Below are 12,427 nucleotides of genomic sequence, written 5' to 3'. Positions count from 1 at the left end.
ACAAACTTAACTAACCGTGTAACAGGCGTTTTATGTATAATGCACAAGTAACAACAGGTAATATTTCTGCACTTTCAGAATACTTCAAATAAAAGCATTTTTCTCAGCCTGATGTGGCAAACATGAGGTTAAGGGCGAATAAGACCATTTCTACTCCACAGAAATACATGGAGTAAACTGTTATATAGACTTTACCCAATTAGGGAGGGGCAGAGAGAACAGACTGGGTCTGTGAAGCATTCGCTCGTCAGACATTTAACTGAGAACCCCATGCTCTGTAGGCAATAAAATAAACTATAATAATGCAAGACAAATTGAGAATTTGTAGACAAACTATTAGTGATGTGTGATGAAAAATATTTGGGGTGTACCTTTTATTCACCGTTTACATGTTCATCACTCTGAGATATTTATTATCGTGATAAACGTACTCACTTGATTCGACATACGGTTACTCATTTATAAAAACAATAACAAAATAACAAGGGTGATTTGTGTTCTTCTTCTAAGGATTCAGGATAGGGTCATTTATCCATACCCTGCAAGAAGACAATACAAGGTCTGTCAAAGTTAAAACAACTTCTCATGCCTGTAGGACCAGCTCTGCGGAGGAGATGGGAAATGCATGTCCATATTCTTTTTATGTCCAGAACCAGAAGACGCTTTTAGAACTAAGAAAATCTCAGGTGTGACTCCCAAACAGTTGATATTTCATGAGCGTTGACATCCTTGAAGTAGTATTCCGATCAAAATATTAATTGAGTACAAATCTTTGATTTGTGCAATGAGTTTCTGTAAATCTTATATTTAAGGTTTTATATGGTGTCTTAATAAACACTTATTTAATAGTCAATATACATTTAGTATTCAAATTTGTAAAGGGAGTAGAGCCCCGGTAGAGTATCCGGAGCTATAATATTTAAAAACAAAACCACAAAATAAAATACTATGCCGCTCTACCTATTATTGCTACTCCCAAATAAGTGAATACTTCACAAGAGCAAACCTATCGCATTGTAAATGCTTGCTTTATGGTATAGCATATGCATGTATGAATATGGACTGCACCTGTCATCACCTAGAACATTACATCTATATGTAAGCAAGAGCTTCTTTGTTAAGAATAAGTGAACTTCTTATTGTCGGTCGGTAGCTATGTTTATACAGAATGAGCATACAAGGGCATGTTTTTATTTCCCTATGTGGATTAGTCAGCCGAGTAGAAAATGTCTTGTAGCACAGCTTACAGGAGATATACACTTGTTTCCCAGTCAGCCGCAGTCCACCTGACCAGGACAGTAGCTTCATGACAACAAGTGTAATGTCAGGTGTCATCAACTTCTAAGTTATGTAATTCTAAAAACACTGCAACTACAGCACACTTCTGAATAAATCTATATTCATACTTGGCACAGCAAAAGCATAAAATATTCCTGTCTTATTAAGATCATGGATTCAAGAAGAAGTTTGTTTTTGAAAATACTTTATTTACATTTTCTCAATGGGTCTGTACAATTTAGGTAGAGCAATATCAGTAATTAATATAGGATACCAATTCACCACCCTAAACAACTGAACAATAGTACAAACCTCAAAATATCAATAACATACACAAAATAAGAAGGGGAAAAGAAACATTAAATAAAATAATAAATAGAAACACTTAACAAAGTTATATCAAATCATGCATATAACTTGTTCAAGATGAATCATATGTCATAGTGCTGAATCAAATCTCTCATGTTATCATACATAACTGTTTCTTACTGGAACCCACCCATCCACCATTTATGATGCCTTTCACCTACAAGCTAATTTTTCTGAGAGAAAGAGATCAACATCACTTTTAATAACTTGAACCTGCACTATTGATAGGAGATGTGTTAAGTTTTATTTCCAGTTTCAGTTCCAAGTGTTTAAATACCTCACTCCAGAATTTCACTCCCATCCACAATCAAATAACCTCTTTCCGAGGCTTCATCTTTTGTAACAAAGTCAGAAGTCTCCCTTCCCGGTCTCTCAGAGTCTTAGTTGAGAAGGTTCTGCAGCTCTTGCACTCAGTGGCTTTGTGGTCTGGATATAAGCAATAAATACAATATTTATGCTTATCTTCCACATAAAGTCTTTTCCTCGAACATGTGGGACAGGCTTTGAATAAGGCTTTCTTTTCAGACATCCTGAAGAGAAAAAAGGTTGTAGAAATCCAAATGAAGAGAAAAACTGAGCAGAGCTCAGTGGAGACTCCCTTAGTACAACGTGTGGTAGAAAATCTGAGGCTCTGAGACTCTCTCCTGAGGGTTCTACGGGGTGAGGCTAATCTGATTGGTTGTTGCAAAGTTTTGGTCTCTTTTACACAAAGAGGTAGTTAGGCTACAAAATGAGATGAGGCCTAGGCCTTTTTTTCTCTTTTGTACATACTGTTATGGTATTTTCTATTTACCGAGGCTCCCAGGCTGACGACGGGGGAATTATACAAAGCATAGGAATCTTTGAAAGTTCCAATACTGGGGCAACCTGCACTATGATAGGAGATGTGTTAAGTTTTATTTCCAGTTTCAGGTCCAAGTGTTTAAATACCTCACTCCAGAATTTCACTCCCATCCACAATCAAATAATTAATGACCATATGTTTCCTGGGTGAGAACACGAAGTCCAATAAAGTTCTGATTTAATTAAAGACAATCTATACTTTCTGACAGGTGTACAGTACAGCCTATAAATCACCTTCTCTTGAACCTTAAGTTATATTCTGTTCTCCATAGTGCCAAATCATGACTTAAAGAATGTGTGTCATTTAATTCCATGCCCACCTATTGCTCCATCTTATATCTGCACAAGTTGTCCAACACGTTTGAAACACTATGGTTTCATGACATCCTTACCAAGCCTGAGTGTTTTTAACTGTCTCTTAAGGACAATGATGACACTACTTTCACATGCCCTTTCGCAGAAGATACAAACAGCAACCAAGCACATCTTTTCTAGCCGTAAACCACATTACTTGTCTGATCCATGAATGTAAAATTGGACATTTTATTACTTTGACAAATACTTTTTTCTCTGATAAATTAATTTTACAAATGACATGCCACGCACCGTTTTCTAATCCTCCTCTTTTCTGGTGACACAAACTGCATTTTATTTCAATCAATACAAATCTGAGAAAGAGTCCTCGGAATTTGCAAAGGCTAATACATATATCTGTAACATTGACAAATGGTTTACAATGGTCCATTATATGCTGTGCCACTAGAATTATGCGATTGTGCGTCCGCAGCGATTTTAGCATAATTATAGAATTGCTGCATTTGCCATATAATCCATCATCTGCTGCATAATCTGCAGATTTCAACAACAAATGTTGTTTCTAGCTCAAACGGTTTAAAAGTTACTAAAGATGTAAATGTAAATTGATACTTGTATAGCGCACTACTCACCCGCAAGGGTCTCAAGGCGCTTGTACGAATACCGCTGTGGAACCCATCCTGGCTTTCCCTGTGAGGTGTCCACTCCTGGGCACCCCCAAGGTGGAGGCCAGGCATCCTTAGCATTGTGGGGGCCGTTGTGGAGATTAAGCAAGCTGTTGCCCAGAGTTGCAGAGTGGGACCCATGATTGGAATAGGCACCGAGGCGAGAATTAGCAGGTCCGTGGAATTTTGAGCCCAAGACCCGCCGAGGCGGGGAATTGAACCCTGGTCCCGGGCTAAACCTCTGCATCAGGGTCTGCCGCTCTAACCATTGAGCCACACTTCTCCACAAAGATGCAGTGACACGTGTTGCAGTGCAGTGCGAAGCCCTTTGCAAAGCTGGATTGGTCACATTTATGTAGATTATTGATATCTTTGGGTGTTAAACAGGAACTAATGAGGTGCAACCAATAACCAGACGGTATTGAACAGTTTAAAAATTACGAAATAATGAGGCAATACTATCACAAAATGTACTGCATTATGCTGCCTAATTTGTCTTTTCTTGCTGCATAATTTACTGAACCTTGCTGCATAATTTGGCCCTCTCATGTTGCACAATTTCAGTGACCTTGATCATATGGTATGATCACTTTCTCAGATGTTTCACTTTAATTTCAGGTACAAACACAGAATGTTCAACCTTTTTGTAACACTGTCTGTATACGTTGGTGATGTTGAAGAGGACATTTCAAAGAAAAGCTCCTTTTGGCAGTGCACAGAAAAGATCCAACTCAAGTACTAGATAAAGTATGTGTAACAAGATTCTTAAACCCCACAGCCAGTGTGTGGAAAGCTTGGATTTTCCTACCTGTTGCAACCAAAATCAGCAGCCTACTCCAGTGTCACACTGAGACGAGCAGAGGCCTGTAGGATACCCGGATGGAGTTTTGTGACTACCTGTTGAATATGCACACAGCCACAGGAGCAGGGTAAGTGTTTTGGGGTCTCCAGAGATTGGAGAATGCCAAGGCCAATGTTGGCTCCTGTGGCTAGGAAGATGTTAGCCTACCTGAGTCCCCAATGTGATAAAGACTCCAGGAGACTTTTGCCTGGTTTGTGGAAAGGGCCAGATGCAAAAGCAATCTGCAGGAGGTTAAAGGTGATATAGCCCCATGAAAAAAGGACCAGCCCCTCGCAAGAACAGATTTCCCAGACTACAAAGAAGCTTGTTTCTCTGGTCTTTACATCCCCTCAGAACCAGAGAACCAAACAGAAATAGGAAGATGGTAGACAGGACAGTCCAACCCCTTTCTCGGACGTATGCATGTCCAGTCATTGGAGAAGGCAACAGAAGAGGTTTGCAGCATTCAAGATTTGTCCTGCCTGCTGCCCACCCCCCCAAACCTACCTCTTTCAATTGATGAACACTTCACCGGAAAAGGGCACGTTTGGAAGACAGATGTAGAAGGAGAGAAGGGGGCGTGGGCAAAATAAGTTTGGGCCATCCCACAGGTTTTCTGACTGCTGCCCTCTCTCTCTTTTCCAGGGAAGAGCAGCACACAAACTGAAGAGGCTTACTGACCTGAAGAAATTGAATACTGTGCCCATCTCTAAACGGAGAAAGGACTCTTTTGCTAATATTGGACCCCCTTAAAGGAGAAAGTGCCCCTTTGTGTGAATGTATCTACCCCTTAAAGGAGAATAAAAACTCTTTTGTGTGAAGGACTGATTAATACTTATGAGATATGAACTGAAAATCAATGAGAAATACAAATGTGTTATAATAAAGATGAAATTAGTTCAACATACCACCGCGTCCAAAGAGAACATGTGTACAGTGTGACTTGCAAATGAATCTCTTCTGACAGTCAGAGAAAGGAATCTACTTCTGTGTACATCACTTTTGATAAGGGATGAGTACAGAGGACCTCACTCTGTATGCATTCTTTGGTGACTTAGAAGGTTTGTCTTTTGAGCGAAGCCTTTCCCACACTCCGAGCACTGGAAAGGCCTCACTCCAGTGTGGAGTCTTTGATGCGTTAGAAGGTTTTGCTTTTGAGTAAAGCTCTTCTCACACTCAGTACAGCGATAAGGCTTCACTCCAGTGTGCGTTCTTTGATGCTCTAGAAGGTGTGCTTTGCGAGTAAAGCTCTTTTCACATTCAAAGCAGTGAAAGGGCCTCACTCCTGTATGGAATCTCTGGTGTCTTGTGAGACTTGACTTTTCAGTAAAGCTCTTTCCACAAACAGCACAATGATAGAGCATCACATCTTTATGGAAACGTTCATGATTTACGAGACTTGACTTTTCAGTAAAGCTTTTTTCACATATAGAGCAATGAAAGGGCCTCACTCCTGTGTGGTATTTTAGATGATTTATAAGACATGACATCCTATTAAAGCTCTTATCACACTCCGAGCAGGGAAAAGGTCTCAGTCCAGCGTGCACTCTTTGATGTGCCAAAAGAAGCTCCTTCTTGTTAAATTTCTTCCCACACTCGCTGCAGGCGAAGCGTCGCTCACTCTTATTGGTTCTCTGGGTATATTTCAGTAACCATGTTTCAGGCTCTTTCTCACTCTTACTTCCGGCTCCCGACGGGTGTGCTGCGGAATGAAAAGAAACAGGAGAATATGATGTAGAGAATGTATTATAAAAAGGAACTAAGCACAGAGCTGTACTGCTAAATGAGAAGAGTGAGCAGTCCTATTTCAGGGTGCTTTTGGGAGCTCTAATAAAACACATAGTATTAGGGCATCCTTGAGAGAGAAATATTGGTTAGTTTACTTATAGGAAGGGCTACAAAAGGAGAAGACCAGGAAAATGAGTGATGGACAAGATTCATTCAGTCTAGCAATTAACTTCTAACTTGAAGATCAGCAAGGGCTGGGTCAGGGACCTATGGGAAGGGTAAGGTAGTCTAGAAGTATCTGCAAGGTCACTTATCCAAGATAGGTATGTCTTCTTTACCAGGAAATATCCTGCTGAGTTGCTCACCCAGGAATATCAGTCCTTCATAAGCCCTCTGTGATCACTTAATAACACATTTCCTCTTAAGATCAGCAATATCACGGATAACACTGCGTTGGTCACTAGTGCCACTATGACCCACTGCACCAATGTAATCCTTCTACGACTTTTCAATCTAGGCATCACATCACTGTGAACAGGATAAATATACTGCCCTCTCTTTAAAAAAAATTATCACCTCTGTTTTTATAAGAGTATACATCTCTCTTATTCATTAAAGACTGAGGTCCCTTGTGAATGGATAATTCCTAAAAATATTTAGTAGTGATTGTTTTAGATTTCTGCATACTTATTTACACCATGCTGCAATTAGCAATCCTTGTGTTTTTACTGGAAAAAAACTGTATAGTTGGCCATTGGAAATCTGCCCTGAGAAGCTACATCAAATCAAGGTCATGTCCCATATTCAATCTGTGGTGGAATCTAATGTGTCTTACACGGCCCTGTGGAAGCAGACTTCTGACTACGTAGGGCTTCTAGGACAGGAGTATTGACACTGAATCAGATTTATCATCACAGATTTTGTAAGCTGATAACAAGCTGCAGAAATATTTCTACTAAAGTAGACAGTTTGGAACCCTTTAGCAACAGAAATATGCCACACTGGGTGTCCATGTTGGGAAACAAACTGCGCTGGCTGCGAGTCCATGCTTTCTTGTGTCTTCACAAGGTACTATTTATGATGAATGTACACAAAAAATCGAATTAATATCTTGCATCATAGTCCTTAACGCCTGGATGATGGTGGAGATCATAATTGTTGGAGGTTCAATTTATATCCCTTACTTTTAATCAAAAATGACAGTGAAGTTTATAGATTGTAGTTTCATCAATTGGTACTATAGACTGTGGCATAAATATTGTTGTAAAAAACCTTTAGAATCCCTTCCTCTGATGATTTGAAAATCATCATAAACCACACTAGAATATACTATTCATTGTTCTATTACTTTTCTTTCATCAGCTTTTTCCAAAACTTCCAGCTCGTCATTATTGCACAAGTTACTACTTGTGTAACGATATATCTGTAAGAGACATTAGTTAGTGATAGATTCCTTACCTTAGAATATCCCCAGGCGTCAGACTGGATCCGGACATTTTTGCGTAGCAGTACCCTTGCGCATCGGTAGGCGTCGTTTGCGGCTCCGCGTCCGTCGTCGGCGTCGTGATGACGTCGTCAGAGTACTTAGACGCCGCCTCCGCGTGCTGATGTCAGTTCTTATACACAGCTTTTCCGTGCCAGATACGCAGAGCCATGATAGAACCAACACTGGTGCCATGAAACTAGGGCCCTGAAAGGGGATGACCTTAACCCTAGATATCGGTTCGCAGAATGGGGAGGATGGGTGGGTCGGTAAGGAATCTATCACTAACTAATGTCTCTTACAGATATATCGTTACACAAGTAGATCTGAAAGAGACACGTTAGTGATAGATTCCTTACCTTAGAATAGATACCCCAGCAATACCAACCCCGGTGGTGGGTCTGCGAACCAATAATCACACCAGAAAGTCCTGGACTTGGCTGTAGTTGCCGTGGCCCGAGTGGAATGGGCCCTCAGCCCAACAGGAGGTTCCTTTTTAGCCAAGGAGTAGCATGCCTGGATGCACAACACGATCCACCAAGAGATGGTCCGTTTGTGCACTGCCCGTCCCTTCTTAGCGCCCGCGTAACCAACAAAGAGTTGGTCATCCACCCGCAACTGGTGTGTGCGATTCAGATAGAATGAGAGCGCACGTTTTGGGTCCAGACGTGGAGCCTCTCTTCCTCTTTCGAGGGATGCGGAGGCGGAAAGAAGGTGGGCAAGGTGATGGACTTGTGGAAAAGTAAATTTTGTCATGTTCTGTGTCCCTACGTGTCATCCATCATATGTTATGTGTGCATGACCAATATGCATATGTTATTCCCCATGTCCGATTCAAGACGCAATTACAGTTGTGTCCTCCTCTAGTATGCCAGTTTCCAGTCCTCGTGAATACTACGAATATCAGGCCTATGTAAAGTTATGTTGCCACGCTTCTCAGTGTGCACGTTATTTCATTATAAAGTCCCCGTTTCCAGGCCTCAACAGGGCCCGGACATCAGATTCAGCTCCTGTCTCCTGAACCCTTGCTGAGGAGCGATTCAGCCCCCACCTGTATCCTCGACCTTTCACTTACTTCCTGCCTAGCAGTACCCGGTGCAGCTTGGCTCAGTCTCTGAGTCTGCCAAGACTATGTTATGATTCCCGTTATCAGTTTAGTCCTCCTTCTCTGCATTCCTAAGCTACTGAACTGCATCAATAGTTTCCGTCATTGTCTAGCCTATGCGGCTCCATATTAAGAGAAATACTGTATTTAATGGTCATTTAATATTCTTCATCACGCACTACATGTAGAATAAATGCATGCTCTAGTCTTAGAGTCAATTAGCTTTTCCCCTCATGACTTCTAGTTTATATCAACATGTTCCCTAAACATCAGATACTAGATAGGGTTTAGGTACATGTCGCTCCGACCCTCCAGACTTTAGTCTCTGCTCCTAGCACAGAGTTCATAGCCCCCAGCTTCTCCTCGTAACACGTCATTACCAGTTTGTGCGCACCACCAGGTTAGAGGTCCCGGCTCCTTAGGTAGCCCCCTCCTATGTTTCCGCCCATTCATGACATATTCTGTTACGTTTGCATCACATGTCTGAGTTACACCTTCTTTTTACTCTTATCTTTCGCGACTGCTACGCGTCACGCCTTCTGCTCCACCCACTGCTACGCCTACTGCAATGTAATGCTATGTGTTTGCGCTATGTATATATGCTCATGTATTGTTATTAAAAGTCAGCGCGCTCATCCCAGCCCCAGCAGCTGCTGGGCCCTGTCATCCTATTCCTATGCAGGTTGTCCTGTTCCTGTCCTTATGCTGTATTAAACCTGCAAAACTCCTACTACCTCGAATTTTGACTCTTATTTATTGAGCTATCTGTTATTCATTCATTCATTCAAAAATAGATCCGGTATTATTTATTTATATACCACATAATGGCGCCCGAATAGGGACTTGCCCTTTCCCCACGCGTCGGTGAAGCCACGCCGACCCCCTGACCCTCTGCAGTCGTGACGAAACTCTTCTGCGCAGTGGCAGATATTTCTGCTCAAGTATCCCTCAGGCCCACGGAGGAGACGGAGGAGGCGGTCCAGCATCCAGACGAGACGGTGGAGGAACGCGGCGAGTCCCGACCAGAGCCCAAGCCAAGAGTCCAAGGTCCGAGGTATCCGGAGGTCCACCCGTAACTGAAGTCCGAAGTCCGAAGTTCGTCGTCATCGTCGTAGCAGTCCAGTCCAGTCCGAGGCCTTCCGTTCTTGCTGCCCGGTGAGTACCGTTACTGGGGTGGTATCTAGACAGGGTCAATTTGATTGACTCTGGTCTGTGGGTTGGTGGTACACAGTCCCACAAACGAAGTGTCCACTTCGGTGGATGCGGGTCCTGACGTGTCTCTTTAAAGAGACCGGTAAGTTTCGTGCTGTTTCAGCAGTGCATCTAGTTTCTGTTCTAGTCAGTTCTGTTCTCGAGAAATTTCAAGTATTTCCAGGTAGTATTCTGTCCGAACTGTTATTTTAAATGTTTTTCATGTATTCTAATGTCGTGGTATGAATGGGAAATAAGTATCGTGTTTATTGTGTATTGTATTGTGTCTAGATTACAGTTCAGTCATGCCTATATTTTCCAAGTTACGTCAGTTAAAGACTAGAAAGGGTCTGCTGGAAGCAGCAGTTCCCGTCCCGCCCAGGGACAGTCCAGGTCACTTTATGTATCAGAAACATGGCATAAGTGCCATATTGTATCTAGATTTATGGGTAGAGTATACCAAACAGTTAGAAGAAAAGTATAGATGGCCCGTATCGGGTACATGGGATGCCGAATGCATCATGCGAGTAGAGGAGGCATTATGGAAAAAGAAAGCCAGACAATCACAGAAAGATGCCATCGAGTTATGGCGCAAAGAAGCTCATAAAAGAACCGAAAGAGAAATCAGAAAGTCAGAACTAAGTAGAGAATCCCAAGAACGAGCCCAAGAAAGAGAATTAATCGAGATAGGTGAACGAGTTAGAACTGAGCAATCAGACAGACAGAGGAATGCCCTCATTAAGGGTATGTATCCTCTTCTTGCTGAGGGCTTGCCAAAAGCGACCCCAGAGGCATCCAGTAATTTCCCGCCACCATTAGTTCCGACCAAGCTACGTCACAAACCGACCGCAGCTGATATTTTTATTTCGTCCTATCTGGACGACACAGTCCCCGAATATGCAAATCCTGTTCGCACTCCGCCAGTCCCTGTAAACCAGGTAATTCCTGCTCCTCCAGACACCGGGGTGCCCTTAACAGCCCCCCCGGGTCAGCCCGCCATACAAGTCCAGCCCACGTTACAATTACCCACCCTGCCAGGACGAAAAGCATCAGTTGATGATTCCAGTTTAGGGGCGGCAGGAGGAGGTCTTCCTCAAACTCCGCCGCCATACAAGCGTTTATCAGCACTCGAATTACATGCTCAAGCATCACAGCGTACTCCCAAGAGTAATAAGTCTGTTGCAGAGATCAGGCAAACCCTTGGCGAATGTGTCTATGACCCAGTTCCAGGCGAGTTTAATATGGTTTTATATTCCGTACGCGTAAGGAGAGTGACCGAGTATCTAGTCACCCTGCCGAATATGAAAGAAGATCTAGACAGGATATATCGTTTCATCCGTACAGGGGATGACCCACAAAGTATTAGTGATGCCATGTCTCAAAGGAAAGCCGAGATTCAGCGCATGATATTAAAGTTCTTAATTAACTGTCTAATAAGAGAACAGGATTACCCGTCTAAAGACCCGGAGGAAATGAAAACTCTAACAAAGTGGAGTGATAATATAGCCGAAGGAAAGCACAATACCATTGGTGCCATGGAAAGTATGTACAAGAAAATCCGTAGAGAGATAATAAAGATACACGAACAGCGTAAAGCCGCACAAGTAAGCGAGAAAGAAAGTACCTCTGATCCTGAAGAGGAAGACGACGAGAATACCGCCAGAATAGCGTATGTAGGAAAACCTAGATTTCCAGATCGCCATTTACGTCTAGAACCCAAGTCCATTTTCCATCATACAGCACCAGAACAAGGTTCCCTAGAACAAGTATTTCAAGCTACCGATCACATTCTGAAATCACGAATCGGTTATAGTGAGTTAAGTACTATGCATGAACAGGAACTAGTCCGATCAGCAGTCCGATGGACTACTGATTCTACCACTTTTCCAGACGAAATAGTGGCACAAATGTTTCTGAAAATGCCCCCAGCCGAGCAGCGACTGGTGGGTATGTATATGATTCAGCACCTCATTACTCTGTATGAGGGTCAACATTCTGATCCAGGCCCGTTACATGATATCTTGAACGAGTTACTCCAGTACAAATGGAGAGGTCTAGGTACCGATTTAATTAGTGTCATTCTAGAACAGCGCCACAAATATAGAACATTCTTGAACCCGCATTTTGTCCATGTCTCACCCCCAGAAAGTAAATCATTCTACATAGACAGACAGAATCCGTTACGAGAAGTCCACCCAGTCAGAGGAGCGGGTGGCGAAATGCAGCGAGTGTTTGTATACACTCCAATCACAAAGATGGAACTCCTCGAAATGAAGAAATTAATTCCCTGTCATGACAAAGATCCAGCAGGGTTCCATAGAGAATTAAAAGACATGCTCCGTATGGGAGAATACACATACCCAGATATCATTAAAATGTTAAAGGTTCTGCTACCCGCAGGGGTGTATGAAAAGCTAAAGGAAAAAGAATGGGAGGTGGGAGAGAAAAAGATAGATTGGGCAGTTCTAGAAGCTGAAGATAAGATACGTGTACCAGGTACTGGTCTTGGAGATAAATGTAAAGAATTACCAGAATTATTAATTCAAGTTTTACCCAGATTATTAACAACTAGAAAAGAAGACTGGGATGCAATCTCAGCCTGTAAACAG

General features: G+C 42.4%; 1 protein-coding gene across 2 annotated transcripts in view; it reads right to left on the bottom strand.

Moving 5' to 3' along the window:
* Positions 1-1,472: 1,472 nt before the first annotated feature.
* LOC144772249 (uncharacterized) overlaps positions 1,473-12,427 on the bottom strand; it is a 214,218-nt gene continuing 203,263 nt past the window's right edge. For both annotated transcript variants that reach the window (XM_078656465.1, XM_078656466.1), the window contains one exon: positions 1,473-6,013. In XM_078656465.1, coding sequence (XP_078512591.1) covers positions 5,340-6,013 — 674 coding nt within the window. In that variant the 3' untranslated portion in view covers positions 1,473-5,339. The remainder of the gene's footprint in view (positions 6,014-12,427) is intronic.

This window comes from Lissotriton helveticus, chromosome 8, assembly GCF_964261635.1.
Source record: "Lissotriton helveticus chromosome 8, aLisHel1.1, whole genome shotgun sequence".
NCBI lineage: Eukaryota > Metazoa > Chordata > Amphibia > Caudata > Salamandridae > Lissotriton > Lissotriton helveticus.
Note: the sequence above shows the minus strand (reverse complement) of the source record. Positions and strands in the feature narration are given on the sequence as shown.